Here is a 15,075-nt window from a genome sequence, read left to right as displayed (position 1 = left end):
AGACAGAATATTGTATACATAATAAATAAATATTTAAAAAAAAAAAGTTTTCCTCTAAAGCTCTATGGAGACATTTGTACTTTCTACAAAGGAAATTTTATTTTTCAGTTTCTTCAAGGAACCTTAATTCTTAACTTACTGGCTTTTTTTTTCCCGCTAAACCGAGTGGATGTAGCTGTAGAGAAATTGAGAAGTCCTGAGAATGGGAAGGAATTGTTTTTAGCTATCATAATTGATTCAGATTTTAAAATATGAAAAATTTAAAACTTATATTTTTTATTTTTTAGTGTTCAGCAAAAAACCTGAAGAATATATCAGAGCTGTTTTATTATGCACAGAAAGCTGTTCTTCATCCTACAGGGCCTCTTTACTGCCCAGAGGAGAAAGAGGTAACCCAGGCTGTGCTCTGTTGGCCTGAATGATACAATATATATGCTTGTGGGTTTTAGTACTGTTAAACATTTTAAAAGATGAAGCTATTGAAATCTAATTGTGTTGCTTATTAAATTGTTAAATTGAGTGTTCTGGTTCAGGGACGCTGATAGTGTGTCTTCATAAAGTTTCCAGTTTGTTTTTTTTGGATAGTGCTACCAACACATAGAACTGGCATCACTAGTAAAACAGCCAAGACTATATTAATTGTTTACTTACTTGGCAGCTATAAAATCTATGAACTTCTCCCTTAATTTTTTATGTATATATTTTGTGAGTTGGATGTATGCCATGATGTGCCTATAGAGGTCAGAGGACAGCTTGTGGGAGTCAGTTCTCCCTTTCCTCTCTTTGGGTCCAATGTCAGACTTGGTAGCAGATATTCTTTACCCGCTAATCGATCTCATCAGTCTGAAAAAAATCTATGAATCTAAGCAAAAACTCGGGTAGAATTTTGTTTTGTTTCAGTAACTGATCTCAGGGTTTCTTTCATGCATAGTAAGTGAGTGTGCTACCCTTGAGCTACATTCTCAGACCTCTTAAAAGTTTTTTTCCTGGGTACATGTGATGTAACTTGGATATGCTTTCATAGCTAAGAAATACAGTAATTCCATTAAGAAACACCCAGAATTTAATAAAAAATTTGTAATAGATTTAAAACTCATTTCTTAAAGATCTATAACACAGAGTTTACATCTTTCATGCATACAGTTGAGTTTTAGTATATTCAGAAAGTTACATTCCTCATAAGGAACTCCACTGCCTTCTATTCTTCCCCGCCCTCTTTGTCCCACCCCTGGCAACTGCTGATCCGCTTTGTCTCTCCTGGACGGTTCCTGACAGTGGCGTCACCAATGAGTAGCTTTTAATTCTCTCTGTTTCACTAGCACTGTGTTCAAGGTTCACTCATGTTGTAGTGTGTATCTATTTAATTTCTTCTAGTTAAATAAAATGTCATTATATGAAGAGAACAACTCTTCTTTATCCTTTGGTGTCTACTGAAGTAGTCTTCCTTTTGACTATTGTGAATGACTGCTGTTAATGTTAACTTGTTCACAAGTTTTTTGGTTTTTTTTCTTGAAACACCTGTTTTCAGTTTTTTCGATAAGTAACAAGACCATTGTATGTTTAACTAAGGGAGGAACCACCAGATAGATATTCCTACAGTAGCAGCGAAATTGTCCATTCCCACCTGCCATATAAAGATTTAATATTTGTTTGTTTGTTTGTTTTTTGAGACAGGGTTTCTCTATATAGGTTTTACTGTCCTGGAACTCATTCTGTAGACGAGGCTGTCCTCGAACCCACAGAGATCTGCCTGCCTCTGCTTCCTTAATACTGGGATTAAAGTGTGCCACCACTGTCAGGCAATATCCAATTTCTTTTTCTCTTCTTTTCCCTTCCTCCCTCCATTTTCCTCCTCTTCTCCCCTTTCGTCCTCTCTCTTCCCCTCCCCTCCTATCTCTCCCCGCCCCTCTTATGTATCTCTGACTGTCTGGAGTTTACTTTGTAGACCAGTCTAGCCTTGAACTCACAGGGATTCCCCTGCCTCAGCCTCCCGAGTGCTGGGATTAAAGATGTATGCCACCACTCTTTTTCAGTCTGTGTCCTCTCCATTCTCTCATTCTCATGCATCCTGGGGTGTGTTTATATTTATTATGTGATGTATAGCTGAGGATGACTTGGGAGTTTCTGATTCTCCTACCTTTCTTTCCCAACTGTTAGGATTACTGGTATTCACTGCCATACCCAAATGAAATTTCCAACTTATTTACATCTTTGCCAGCAGTCATTTATACTTTTGGACTTTTGGTTTATTACATTCATCCTAGAAAATAACACTTTGGAGCTGAAGAAATGGATTAGCAGTTAAGAGCACTGATTGCTCTTCCAGAGGGCCCAGATTCAATTCCTAGCACTCACGTGGTAGCTAACCACTGTCTAACTCCAAGATTTGACACCCACACACAGCATACAGACATGCATGCAGGCAAAACACCAATGCACATAAAAGAAAATAATAAACTAAAAAAAAAAGAAAATACCAGTTTATTTCATTGTTATTTTAATTTATATTACCCCAATGGCTAATAATCTTAAACAATTTTTATATATCTATTTTGGAGAGATATCTACTTAAGGACTTATGCCCACTTTTTAGTTAGGTTAATTTTTATTTTATTATTTTTTAAGGATTTATTTATTATATAGTGTTCTGTCTGCGTGTATGCTTGCACTCCAGAAGAGGGCACCAGATCTCCTTACAGATGGTTGTGAGCCATTATGTACCTGCTGGCACTTAAAACTCAGGACCTCTGGAAAAGTAGCCAGTGCTCCCTTTCTGTACCCCCCTCCCCACCCAAACTCAGGGTTTCTCTATAGCTTTGGAGCCTGTCCTGGAACTAGCTCTTGTAGACCAGGCTGGCCTTGAGCTCACAGATGTCTGCCTCTCTCTGCCTCCTTAGTGCTGGAACTAAAGGCATGTGCCACCACTGCCCGGCTTGAGGTATTTTTTTTAAAAACAATTTTAGATGTACTTACTTTGTATATGTGAGCATTTTGTCTGCATGTATGTTTGTATACCATGTGATGCCTGGTCCTGAGAAGGTTAGAAGAGTGTGTCAGATTCCTTGTAATTGGAATTACAGATGATTGTGAATCAGCCTGTGGCTGGGAATCAAACCGGGTCCTCTGCAAAAGCAACAATTGCTCTTAACTGCTGAGCCAACTCTCCAACCCCGAGGGTTTTTGTTCTTGGTTTTTGTTTTGTTTTGTTTTTTGGTCTCACTGTGTAGCTCTGTCTGTCCTTGCACTCGCTTTATAGGATCCACCTGCCTCTGCCTTCCCAGTTGTAGGATTCCTTAATTCCTTAGTCCTATCACTGTCCTGAGGTGAAATAAAATTTTGGAGGGCTGGAAGGATGGCTCAGGCGTTAAAAGCATTTCCTTGTTTTCCAGAGGTCCTGAGTCCAGATCCTAGAGCCCACATTCTTGTCCTTCTCAGGCACTCTCACATATGTGGCATGTTGACAGACACACAGAAAGAAATCTAAAAATAAATAAAAATTTGAAGTTTATAATGTTGTTGAGTAGTTGGTTAAAAAAAAAGTTGAGAACCACCAGCCAAACTTGGCTTTTTTACAACCTATGAGCTATGAATACATTTTATGTATTTTTAATTATTGAAAAAAGTAAAAATGAAGTGTGTTTTGTGATATGTAAAAACTGTGTTCCATTGGTATACCAGCCATCCTTGTTTATGTTCGTGGCTGTGGTGAGCAGCTGGAGCAGTGCTGCTGTTTAGTGCTGCCAGTCCCCATTCCAGTGCAAGACAAACGGCGAGGAGATGTTCAGTAGCAAAGCTCTTACAGTTGTAAACCCAGACTTCAGTTGCAGCATTGTTCTTTAGGCTTTGATGCAGGCCCCAGGAAATTTCCACACTCCATATAGTCCATCTCACTCTGTAGACCAGGCTGGCTTCAAGCTCAGAGATCCTGTCTCAGCAGTGTGCCACCACTGCCCCGCAAATTCTGTTTTCTCTAGTGACCTACTTGACAAAATTAGACTCGCTTGTTACTATATTAACATTTTAAATGTTTTCAGGAAAAATAAGGGAATTTGTGCTATATAAATAAAACCTACATGATATCTGTGATTTTGCATATTTGGCTCCAAAGCTTAAAGTATTTGCTATGTTGCCCTGATAGAATATAGTCAGATAGAATTAATATCCCTTAATTTGGCCGTGGTTTCTCACTTTTATTCCTAATTTATGATTCCTTAAGTTTTTTAAAATTATCCTTAACCTAGTGCTTTCTAGACTTGTCTCACCAAAGTTAACTAGTTACAAATGCATTCCGGACCAGTCCAGCTATATGCTGTATTTCATAGTCAAGGAAATTTAGAAAATATTTTGAATTATTAGAATTTACCTCAGAGGCCTTTACCTCAGTGATACATTAAATTCCCTATTAGTTTTTTTGTTTTGTTTTGTTTTTTTGAGACAGGGTTTCTCTGTGTAGCTGTTTGTCCTGGAACTCACCATAGAGTGCTGGGATTAAAGATGTATGCCAGTACCTCCTTAGTTTATTCTAAGCTCTTGAACTATTGCTCTGTACTTAGGCCTATTATTAGTTCCGCTAATCTGCTCATCTCCTGCCCTTCCTCCGGTCCCTGAATAAAGCTATCTGCTACCCAGCCCACAGGTGTATAAATACCATAGAAAGCTTTCAAGTTTTAGACTATATATTGTTTTATATGTGTACAAGCTTTAAGTTTAAGCTTTACTAGAATATTTTTGACAGGGTTAAGAGTATGCACTACTCTTGTAGAAGACCTGAGTTCAGTGCCCAGTGCCCACATGTGCTGCCTCACACTGGCTGTAACTGCTTCTCCAACAGCTCTGGCCTCCAAGGGCACTCACACTCAAGTGCATACACCTGCGCACACACAATTAAAAGTAATTTTTAAAAATATTTTTTTTTGTTTCTTCCCTCACTTATTTGTATGTGTGTACACAGTGTGTCTGTCTGCATGGGTGAATATAGGTCAGAGGATAACATTTGGGAGTTGGTTCCCTTATTTCCACCATATTCGTCCTGATGGCCTAACTCAGGTCTTTGGGCTTGTAGGCAGGCTTCTTTACTGCTGAGCTATTATCCAGCCCCAAATTCTGCAACTTAGTTTCATATTATAGTCACAACTATTCTCATTATTTTTTTCCTCTGTGTAGTCATAGGAATGGCATTATAAGTTAATGAATATGTCTTATCATTCTATTGTCTTATTTCTCTGATTCTCTGGTAAGAAATGGGTTCATAAGACTCTGCCTCCAGGCCAGGTGGTGGGCCTTTAATCCCAGCACTCAGGAGGCAGAGGTAGGCTGATCTCTGTGAGTTCGAGGCCAATGTGATCTACAGGACGAGTTCCAGGATAGGCTCTAAAACTACAGAGAAACCATGTCTCGAAAAACAAATGAAAAGGCTCTACTTCCAGAAAATATATGTAAAACTTAGTAAGCACTCTTTATAACAAACTGTACTAAAAATGACTTCAAAGAAATTATTGTGGTTTCTTTTTAATATGACATACTCTTGCTGAGAGAGGGTAGGGAGCCGATATGAGTGAATCTACCTCCAAGTTCAAATAAACTTCAGTGATCTTCTTCAGGCCTGACAGTATGTTGAAATAGGAGCAGCGGCAGGGCTGCGTCCCTGGCACCCGGCTGCCCGCATGGCTAGCTTATGCCCAGAAATAATTACACAGAAACTGTATTCTTTCAAACACTGCCTGGCCCGGCTAGTTCCAGCTTCTTATTGGCTAGCTCTTACATATTGTTCTAACCCATTTCTAATATTCTGTGTAGCCCACGAGCTGGCTTACCAGGGAGGATCTTAACCTGCGTCTGTCTGGAGCGGGAGAATCATGGCGACTCCTCACTAAGCTTCTTTTTCCCAGAATTCTCTTCTGTCTACTCCGCCTACCTAATTTTCTGTCCTATGAGGGCCGAGGCAGTTTCTTTATTATAATTAATCAATGTCCTTCCTCCATCATTTCCCCTTTTTCTGTTTAAACAAAAAGGAAGGCTTTTATTTTAACATAGTAAAATTACATATAGCAAAACAGTTATCAAGCAAGAATTACAGTTACAATATTTATATCTATTTTATCTTTTATCATAATTAAGGAAAACTATAACTATTCATTCTTCAATTCCATCAAAAACTCCAGAAGGATATAATATTACCTATCAAACAAGAAATAAGAAAACTCTAGAAATCACAGAGACATCTCGCTGCCTGGACAGTCACCCAAAGTTCCTCTGTACTGTTGGGGCACCCATCTTCAGCCTACAGGCCCATAGTATCCAGCAGACATTTTTATCAAGCAGGAAATTTCAAAGACAGTTCAGTCATTTTCTGCTGTGTCCTGCAGAATGTCTCGCAGACTCTTTCATGAATCAGGAACCCCGAAAGACCATCTCACCTTTAGGCAAGTTCAGTAGTCCTCTCTCTGCGGGTTCTCTGTGTTCAGTTTATGCATCGGTCCATGCAAGAGCAGTTTCTTGCCCAAATGGCTAACCAACTCCATAAAGGATCCTCTTCGATGCCCATCTTCCTTTTGAAGTAGATTGGTGCTGCCAGGAGCAGACGTGTCTCCTTGTCATGAAAAGTCCTAAGTTATTAAAATATTTTAAAATGCCATATTCTGCAGTCTTTGAGAGATATGAAGAATGCCTATCTAATTGAAATATATCTCTATATATCTAGAAAATCTAACTAACATGACTACAAGCTTAACTATTAGCGATGATTATCCATTAACAACCTATATTTTCTAATTATACATTACATTTTTAAATGAACTACACAATCACAATACCTTAATCAAGATCAAAAATACATATACATATAACAAAATTGACCATAAAACCCATACCAATGCAAATTATTTATATCTATATCAACAGTATATGCCCTTAATCCCAGCATTTGGGAGGCAGAGGCAGGTGGATCTCTGTGAGTTCAAAGCCAGCCCCGTCTACATTATCAGGAAGACACAGAGAAATCCTATCTCAAAAAAAAAAAAAAAATTCTTCCTGGTGATTTTTTTCCCCCTGAATAGTGTTGGGGATTGAACCCATAGCCTCAGGCGCACTACACAAGCATTCTGCCGCTGTACTACATCCTACATCATTAGTCTCCGGAAGTCTTTTGTTCAGTATTGTTGACAGTGATCACCCTGGAGACGAGTATGGACCTTTGTGTGGGGTGCGTTTGTCTATGCATGTGACCAGAGATTAATGTCAGGATGTTTTTCCTCAATCACCATCATACTTTGTTTTGTTTGTTTTTGTTTTTCAAGACCGAGTTTCTCTGTGAAACATTCCTGGCTGTCCTGTAACTTTCTCTGAAGACCAGGCTGGCCTCGAACTCACAGAGATTCACCTGCCTCTGCCTCCTAAATGCTGGGATTAAAGGCTTGCACCAGCACCGCCCAGCTCCTTCATATTTTTTGAGATAGGCTCTCTCACTAGACCTAAAACTTGCTCTTTCATCTAGTCTTGTTGACCAGCATGCTCAGAGACCTGCCTGTCTCTACTCCAGCACTAGGTTTTCAGACATGGGCCTATGCCAGGCTTTTACATAGCTTCTAGAGATCCAGACTCAGGTCTTCATGCTTCTGCCAAAAGTACTGACTGAGCTATCTCAATAGCTCCATGAATCTTATTCTTGGGTAATCAGATATTTTATCCTTTATATGTCCTAAAATAATTAAAGAATTTGCCAAATAAATTTCTTACCATTACTTATATGTTTTATAAATCTCAAAAAGACAAGATTCACTTCCAAAATGTCAATAATCTTATAATGGCAACTAAGTAAAAGTCATATACTTACTAACCAGTGATATTTTGTAAGCTATTTGTGAATAATCTCATTTTTTACCCAACTTTTACATATGCATGGAGTGAGTAAAAACATTGAGTTCTTTTGCCTGAGCTTATAACTCAGTGCTTGCTTAGCAGGAGGCTCTGGGTTTGATGCCCAGCATGTATGTATTCTGGTATGCACACATACACAGAACCAGGCTTGATTGCATATGCTTGTAATCCTAGCACTCAGGCTGAGGCATGATGATTCAAAGTTTGAGACTAGCCTGAGCTATATTATTGCAAAGGCCAGGTGTCAGCAAAAAAGGGGAAGGGGGAGAGAGATAGAACATAATAAAAATCATGGGCTTGCTTTGCTGTTCATGCTGGGTCAGACATGATCCAGTTACTTGGGAGGCTAAGCTTGGGCAATTAAGTGAGACCTTGGCTCAAAATACACAGTAAAAAAGGTGGCTGGAGTAAACTGCACAAGGGTGAGGGTCTGAGTTCAGATCTTCAGAACCCACATAAGCTGGATACACTAGCCTGTGTATATGATCCCAGTGCTTCTCTGTCAAAAAGTGAAGGTGAGAAAGGAAAATCCCCATGAGCACACAATAGACTCTGCCTCAGACAAGGTGAAGACGAGCACTGACAGGCAAATTGTACAGGATATGGGGTAGGTTAAAAAGGGCGCTTGTGCATGCATTTAATCCCAGCACTCAGGAGGCAGAGGCAGGTGGATCTCTGTGGCCAGCTTGGGCGACAAGAGCTAGTTCCAGAACAGGCTCCAAAGCTGTACAGAGAAATCCTGTCTTGGAAAACCAGGAGTTAAAAAAAAAAATAAGAAAAGATTGAGGAGATGGCACAGTTATAGAGTGTTTGCCTAGCAAGCTGTAGGTTCAGTCCTCTATGCTTAAAAGAAAAAAAGGAAATTACTTAGCTTCAGTTCATTTCTTTATGTTATCAGTTTTATCTATTTATTTTTATTTTTAAGATTTATTATGTATACAGTGTTCTGTCTGCATGTTTGCTTATGTGCCAGAAAAGAGCATCAGATCTCATTATAGATGGCTGTGAGCCACTGTGTGGTTGCTAGGAATTGAACTCAGGTCCTCTGGAAGAGCAGTTAATGCTCTTAACCTCTGAGCCATCTCTCTAGCTCCCCATGTTATCAGTTTTTGATGTTAAATAAAAACTATCAAAAGTTTTCTAAACTTTGTCTGTGAAAAATGTATTTTAAATCATTTTGTTTCTTTTCTCACTGTTGTGTAGATGAAACCAGCTTGTATAAAAGCCCTCACTCGTATATTTAAAATATCTGATCAAGATAATGATGGCACTCTGAACGATGCCGAACTCAACTTCTTTCAGGTAACTGTCTTTAGCTTCAGATTAAGAATGGTTAGATTAGCAGTATGCTACTAGCAACCTATTTTCTTATCTGCAAAGCAGTCACATCCAACTATTAAATCTTAACGTATGAAAAGCCTATTATGCCTAGGAACTGAGACTTTTTTGATAATTTGGGGTTGTGGTATTCAGTGGGTGTGTGAAGAATGATGAACTCTGAAGCGCTGTGCTTTCTGGATTTTGTATTATGTGACCACACAAAGACTGTATGTTTCTGAAAGAGAACGAGGAGTGCTACAGGTTTCTTTCTTCAAGTAGGACATACTTTGCTTAAATAATAGGAAATAGAGATGACATGTACTTGTTTATTTTGGTTGAAGCACTTAGTTTTTTAAATAAGCACTTTTGTATTTGTGTATTATATGATGGTTTCTTTTTACATTTATTTTATTTTATGTTTTTTGCTAGAGAATTTGTTTCAATACTCCTTTAGCTCCTCAAGCTCTGGAAGATGTCAAGAATGTGGTCAGAAAGCACTTAAGTGACGGTGTGGCTGACAGTGGGTTGACGCTGAGAGGTAGGGGATGGCTTCTTCATCACTTTCTCCTCAGGGCCTTACATGTAGGGCCAACACCGCATCAATCGTGTTTCTGCACATTTCCCACCCCTTTAAATTTAATATTTCCAATTAGTATTATACATTAGGGAAATGTTAGTATTGGTGGGAGATTATTATCTTTATTGTCAGTCTAAATTAGAGGTAGGGATATTAGTTAGATTAGATATGCAGACAATATGAGGGAAAGATACATACAACAAGCATGTTACATGTTATATGTTGCATATAACAAGCATGTTACATATTAAGCTGTCTTTAGGCAAAAATTACTTTTAGGGACTGTGCATATGAGTCAATTTTCCAATTGTAGTATTTCTTGTTGAGATGATGTTGTAATTTTAAAAAATGCCATGAAGAAAAGTCACACTGTGCAACAAGGCTCACATAGGAGGATTAATGATAGAGGAGAGAGAAGGGAGCAGCCAGAGGGGGCAGAGACCAGACCCTGGGGACAGGAGTGGCAGAAGACAAAGGGGGAGAAGAAGAGAGAGGGAGAGAGAGAAGGAGAGAAAAAGAAAGAGACTGAAGGTGAGCAGTAGCACAGGTGCACAGGAGGTGCTCTTAGTAGCTGCAGCTGAGGACTGTCCTGTCAGGATCCTAAGGGCAGGCCGGTACAGATGCCTGAATACATATGCTATAATAAAAAATGAAATTATAGCCCAGACTTTTCCATTATAGAAGTAAGCGAGGGGGCCTGTACATCATTCCCATTGGTTTTCATCATGTGGCTCTGGCTGTCATTGTGCTCCTTTAGATGTTACTTTGTCTCTTTTGTCCGTTGCTTGCTCTTGCAGAGCTGGGTGTTATGGGAAATGAGTCTGAAATGAGCTCTTCCAGACACTTGAGTGCTCACAAATCCAGCTCACATTGTATGCTTTCCTCCCTGCCATAGTTAACAGTCTTCACATCAATTGTATTTACTGATTTACTTTATTTCAGGTTTTCTCTTTTTACATACACTTTTTATCCAGAGGGGGAGGCATGAGACTACTTGGACTGTACTTCGACGATTTGGTTATGATGATGATCTGGATCTGACGCCTGAGTACTTATTCCCCCTGTAGGTACCTCAGCTTTCTGGTTTATCTCACTTGCCAAGTATTTTTAAGTTTTATTTTGTTTATGCATAATTTTTAAGTGTCTTGTGACTAATTTAGAATTATGGGCAGTTTCTCAACTTTGGCACTCTGACATTTTGGAACAGAGAATATTTTGAGTCTCTCTATTTAGCTCTAGCTGTCCTGGAACTCACACTGTAGACCAGGCTGGCCTAGAACTCAGAGATCTGCCTGCCTCTGCCTTCCAAGTACTGAGATTGAAGGCATGTGCCACCATGCCTGACCAGAAAATTCTTTATTGTAGAGATTGTCCTGTCCTCTTCACTATAGGATCATGGTGAGCAGGTGCTTAAATGACAGTAACACCTCTTCTTTCAGTTGTGACAAGCGAAAATGTCCTCTCACAAGCAAAATCATCCACAGTTGAGAGTTGGTACTTAATACGGCACTATGTAATAAGCACTTTTTTTTCTCTTTCCTTTTTGTTTTTTGAGACAGGGTTTCTTTGGGCAACAGCTCTGGCTTTTTGTAAACCAGCTTGCTTTGTAGACCAGGTTGCCCTTGAACTCATACCTCTGCCTCCCAAATGCTGGGTTAAAGGTGTGAACCACCACCCCCTGGCTACTTTTCTTTATCTATTTATTTACCTAGTTGAAATTTTGTTGTTTTAGGGTTTCCACTGTGTAGATGAGGCTGGCCGTGTTGGGATCACAAATTTGTGCCACCACACCCAACCTTACACGTCTTTTGAAAAACTTTTATTGAGAACAGAGGGAATAAAGATACTGTGTAATCATAGTTTTAGAGTCAAAAAATGATGCTTCCCCCTCCCCTTTTGGGTTTTTTTGTTTGTTTGTTTTTTTGAGGCAGGATTTCTCTTTGTAACAGCCCTGGCTGTCCTAGAACTAGCTCTACAGACCAGGCTGGCCTTGATTCCCCATCACTTTTATGGCCTGTTTTTAATTCATGTTCAGCATTTTTTCCCTGAACAACTGGTATGTGTAGATATTTTCCTTTGGTAATACTGTTTGAGTCTTACATATTTAAATGCGGCCTCAGTGATGCCCTCTCAGGAGAGACTGGTTGTGGGTGCCTTTTCTCTCCTTTGGGGAATTGTGGTCTGTCATAATTGGGCCTTGATATCTTCTGGCCTTTTTTTCTTACCTTTTACTCATATTTTACCTTCAAGGTACCATTTCTCTGTCTAAGAATCACACCTCCAGCTATATGTATAATTGATTAGATTATTGGTCCAATTCTGTGTTCTAGGTTGAAACTTAAGGAACCAAATGTCGGCTAAAGTTCAACATAGTTTTTCAATACATATATCCACTACATACATACATGCTGAACGGTTGCGTTTATCTTCCCTATGCTGTTCTGTGATGGATACATTCTGCAGGAGATTATTCTTACTGGGGATGTGTGTTGAGTGTGACATCAGAAGAGGACATTGGTTTTCCTGCGCCGTCATTCTCCTGCTCGTTCTTTTGAGATTGGTTTCTTACTGAACCTGGAGCAACTCTGGCAGCCAGCGAGCCCCCTCGATAAACTTCTTTCCATTTTACTCTAAACCTAGCCCTGGGGTTATAGGTGTTTATGTTACGACACCCAACTTCTTATGTGGGTACTGGGGACTTGACCCCATTGAGCTATCTCTTCAGTTCCAATTATTACTTCAAAAATTTTTTATTTGTATGGATATTTTGCCTGCATGAATGTCTCTGCACCATGTTATGCTTGGTGCCCACAGATGTTAAAAGAGGGCATCTGATACCCTGGAACTGGGATTACAGCAGATGGTGGTTAGCCATCATGTGGGTGCTGGGACTCAAACTGGGATCCTCTGGAAGAGTAGTCTTACATACAGCCTGATCTTATGGAGGCGTTTTCTCAATTGAGGCTCCTCTCCAATAACTCTACTGTGTCAAGTTGATGTAAACTAGCCAGCACACCTGAAAATAAAAATTAGCCGTGGTGGTAGTATGCTCCTTTTCCCCAGCACTTGTGAAGCTGAGACAGTATTCAGAAGAAAGGAAAGGTATCCGCTCAGCACCCCACGATGACGTTCTCAGACCAGGTTCTCGGCACAAAGATTTATTTGCCCCAGAGGGACAGAGGGCAGGGATGGGATAAGAGACAAGGAGAGGAGATGGAGATTGAAGGAGAAGGGAAAGAGGGCAGAGGCTTTTGTCACAGAGGACAAAGGATTGCCTCTGCATAGAGAGGTAACAGATGTGGTACAAAGGAACATGGCAGTTTATAAAGGTATAAGGGGAAACCCAGCGTTAGGATGATGTATCTAATTTTAACTGGGCATGTTAATTAAGTGAGCCAAATGGGGCTTCTGATTGCTGGACTTCAATACTTTGATAGATGGACCTTGGTAGTCAGCTCAGGAGAAGGAAGTCGAAGCTAGAAGGACCTTGATGACTAGCTTTAAGAATGTAATATAGGGACTGGAGGGATGGCTTAAAGGTTAAAGCACTAGCTGCTCTTCCAGAGGACCTGGGTTCAATTTCCAGCACCCACATGGCAGCTCACAACAGTCCGTAATTCCAGTTCTACACGGTATGACACCTCACACACTCATACAAATATACATGTAGGCAAAATACCAGTGCAGATAAAATAAAAATAAATTGTTCAAAAAAATAAAAGGAAATTTTAAAAAAGAAAAGGAATGTAATCTGCCAGATTTTAACAAGGCAGAGGGAATGGGGAGAGAGCAAGGTTTGCCAGAGCCACATGCTGGAGTGAGCTAATGTCCTTCAGAGTCCAGGGTCATTTTGGTCTGTGTAGTTCTGGGCCAGTCTTGTCTTAATAATGACATCCTGCCTCAAAAATAAATGAACAAACAAACGAAAAACTCCAAAGCAGCAAATAAACAAATAATTTTTAAAAATTCTAAAGTAGAAGCATGTTTTGTTTTTGTCTTCTGAGCACCTAACCTTTGACAGTTGTTAATACAACTCATTACAATGTTGCCAGAACTCACAGAGATAGGCCTGTCTCTGACTCCTGAGTGCTGGGATTAAAGGCCTGTGCCAACACTGCCTGGCATGAGTATTTATATGTATTTTATGTATGTGAGTGCTCAATTTTCATCCATACCAGAAGATGGAATCAGATGTCATTACAGATGGATGTGAGCCACCATGCTGAGGATTGAACTCAGGACCTCTGGAAGGACAGTCAAGTGCTCTTAACCATCAAGCCACCTCTCCAGCCCCAAATATATTTTTATAAATTCACAAAAGTATAGTCTATTACCAAAAAATAAAAAAATCCAATGAAAACTTAGAACTAGAAGACAATTACCTTTATGTTCATTACCTACACTAATACTGACTGACCATTTCTTGTCTTCTTCTGTATGTTATATTGTACCCACCTGTACATTTGTTTATATATAATAGGGTAAGAATTCAACAATCAAACTGTAAAATCTGCTGGTTGTGGTGATGCACGCCTTTAATCCCAGCATTGGGGAGGCAGAGGCAGGTGGATATCTATGAATTTGAGGCCAGCCTGAGCTATAAGAGCTAGTTCCAGGACAGCCAGTGCTACACAAAGAAATTCTATCTTGAAAAACAAACAACAGTAACAAAAAACAGCTGCCTTTTTACATGTGTGCTGGGGATGGAACTCAGGTTCTGATGTTTTTATGACAAGAATTTAATGACTAAGATATCTCTCCAGCCCCTATCTTTAATATTTATTTATTTGTACGTGTGTCATATGTGTGACTTTGGCTTATATGTGTGAACATGTTTATGTATGAGGGCAGGTATGTGTCATGCTACATGTTTGGAGGTCAGAGCACATCGTTAGGTGTTGGTCTTTGCCATCTACCATTTTTTTTAATTCAAATATATATTAATACATTTATTTATTTAGTTGATTAGTTAGTATGATCAGGGGATTACGGACGCCTGCACCTGTAACATCTTTTGGCCCCTGTTTTGTTGTTTGTTTTCAAGACAGGATTTCTCTGTAGCTCTGACTGTCCTCAGACTTGTTCTATAGACCAGGATAGCCTCAAACATAGAGTTTCACCTGCCTTTGCCTCCTGAGTGCTGGGACTAAAGATGACCATTATCTCGTTGTTCCCTGTTTTTTTAAACATGGATATTGTTGATTCAAATTTAGTTTTCAGACTTGCTCAGCAAGTGCTTTTAGTCATCTCCTGGTACCTTTCTAAATATTCTTTGTGTGTGTGTGTGTGTGTGTGTGTGTGTG

General features: G+C 39.5%; 1 protein-coding gene across 1 annotated transcript in view; it reads left to right on the top strand.

The window, feature by feature from the left end:
* Rhot1 (ras homolog family member T1) overlaps positions 1 to 15,075 on the top strand; it is a 71,101-nt gene that overhangs the window by 29,373 nt on the left and 26,653 nt on the right. Inside the window, exons 8-12 of the mRNA XM_050128582.1 lie at positions 288 to 389; positions 9,079 to 9,177; positions 9,625 to 9,733; positions 10,715 to 10,835; positions 11,164 to 11,170. Coding sequence (XP_049984539.1) covers positions 288 to 389; positions 9,079 to 9,177; positions 9,625 to 9,733; positions 10,715 to 10,835; positions 11,164 to 11,170 — 438 coding nt within the window. The remainder of the gene's footprint in view (positions 1 to 287; positions 390 to 9,078; positions 9,178 to 9,624; positions 9,734 to 10,714; positions 10,836 to 11,163; positions 11,171 to 15,075) is intronic.

The sequence above is a fragment of the Alexandromys fortis genome, unplaced genomic scaffold (assembly GCF_014885135.2).
Source record: "Alexandromys fortis isolate MF-2015 unplaced genomic scaffold, M_Fortis_MF-2015_v1.1 scaffold_80, whole genome shotgun sequence".
Lineage (NCBI taxonomy): Eukaryota > Metazoa > Chordata > Mammalia > Rodentia > Cricetidae > Alexandromys > Alexandromys fortis.
Note: the sequence above shows the minus strand (reverse complement) of the source record. Positions and strands in the feature narration are given on the sequence as shown.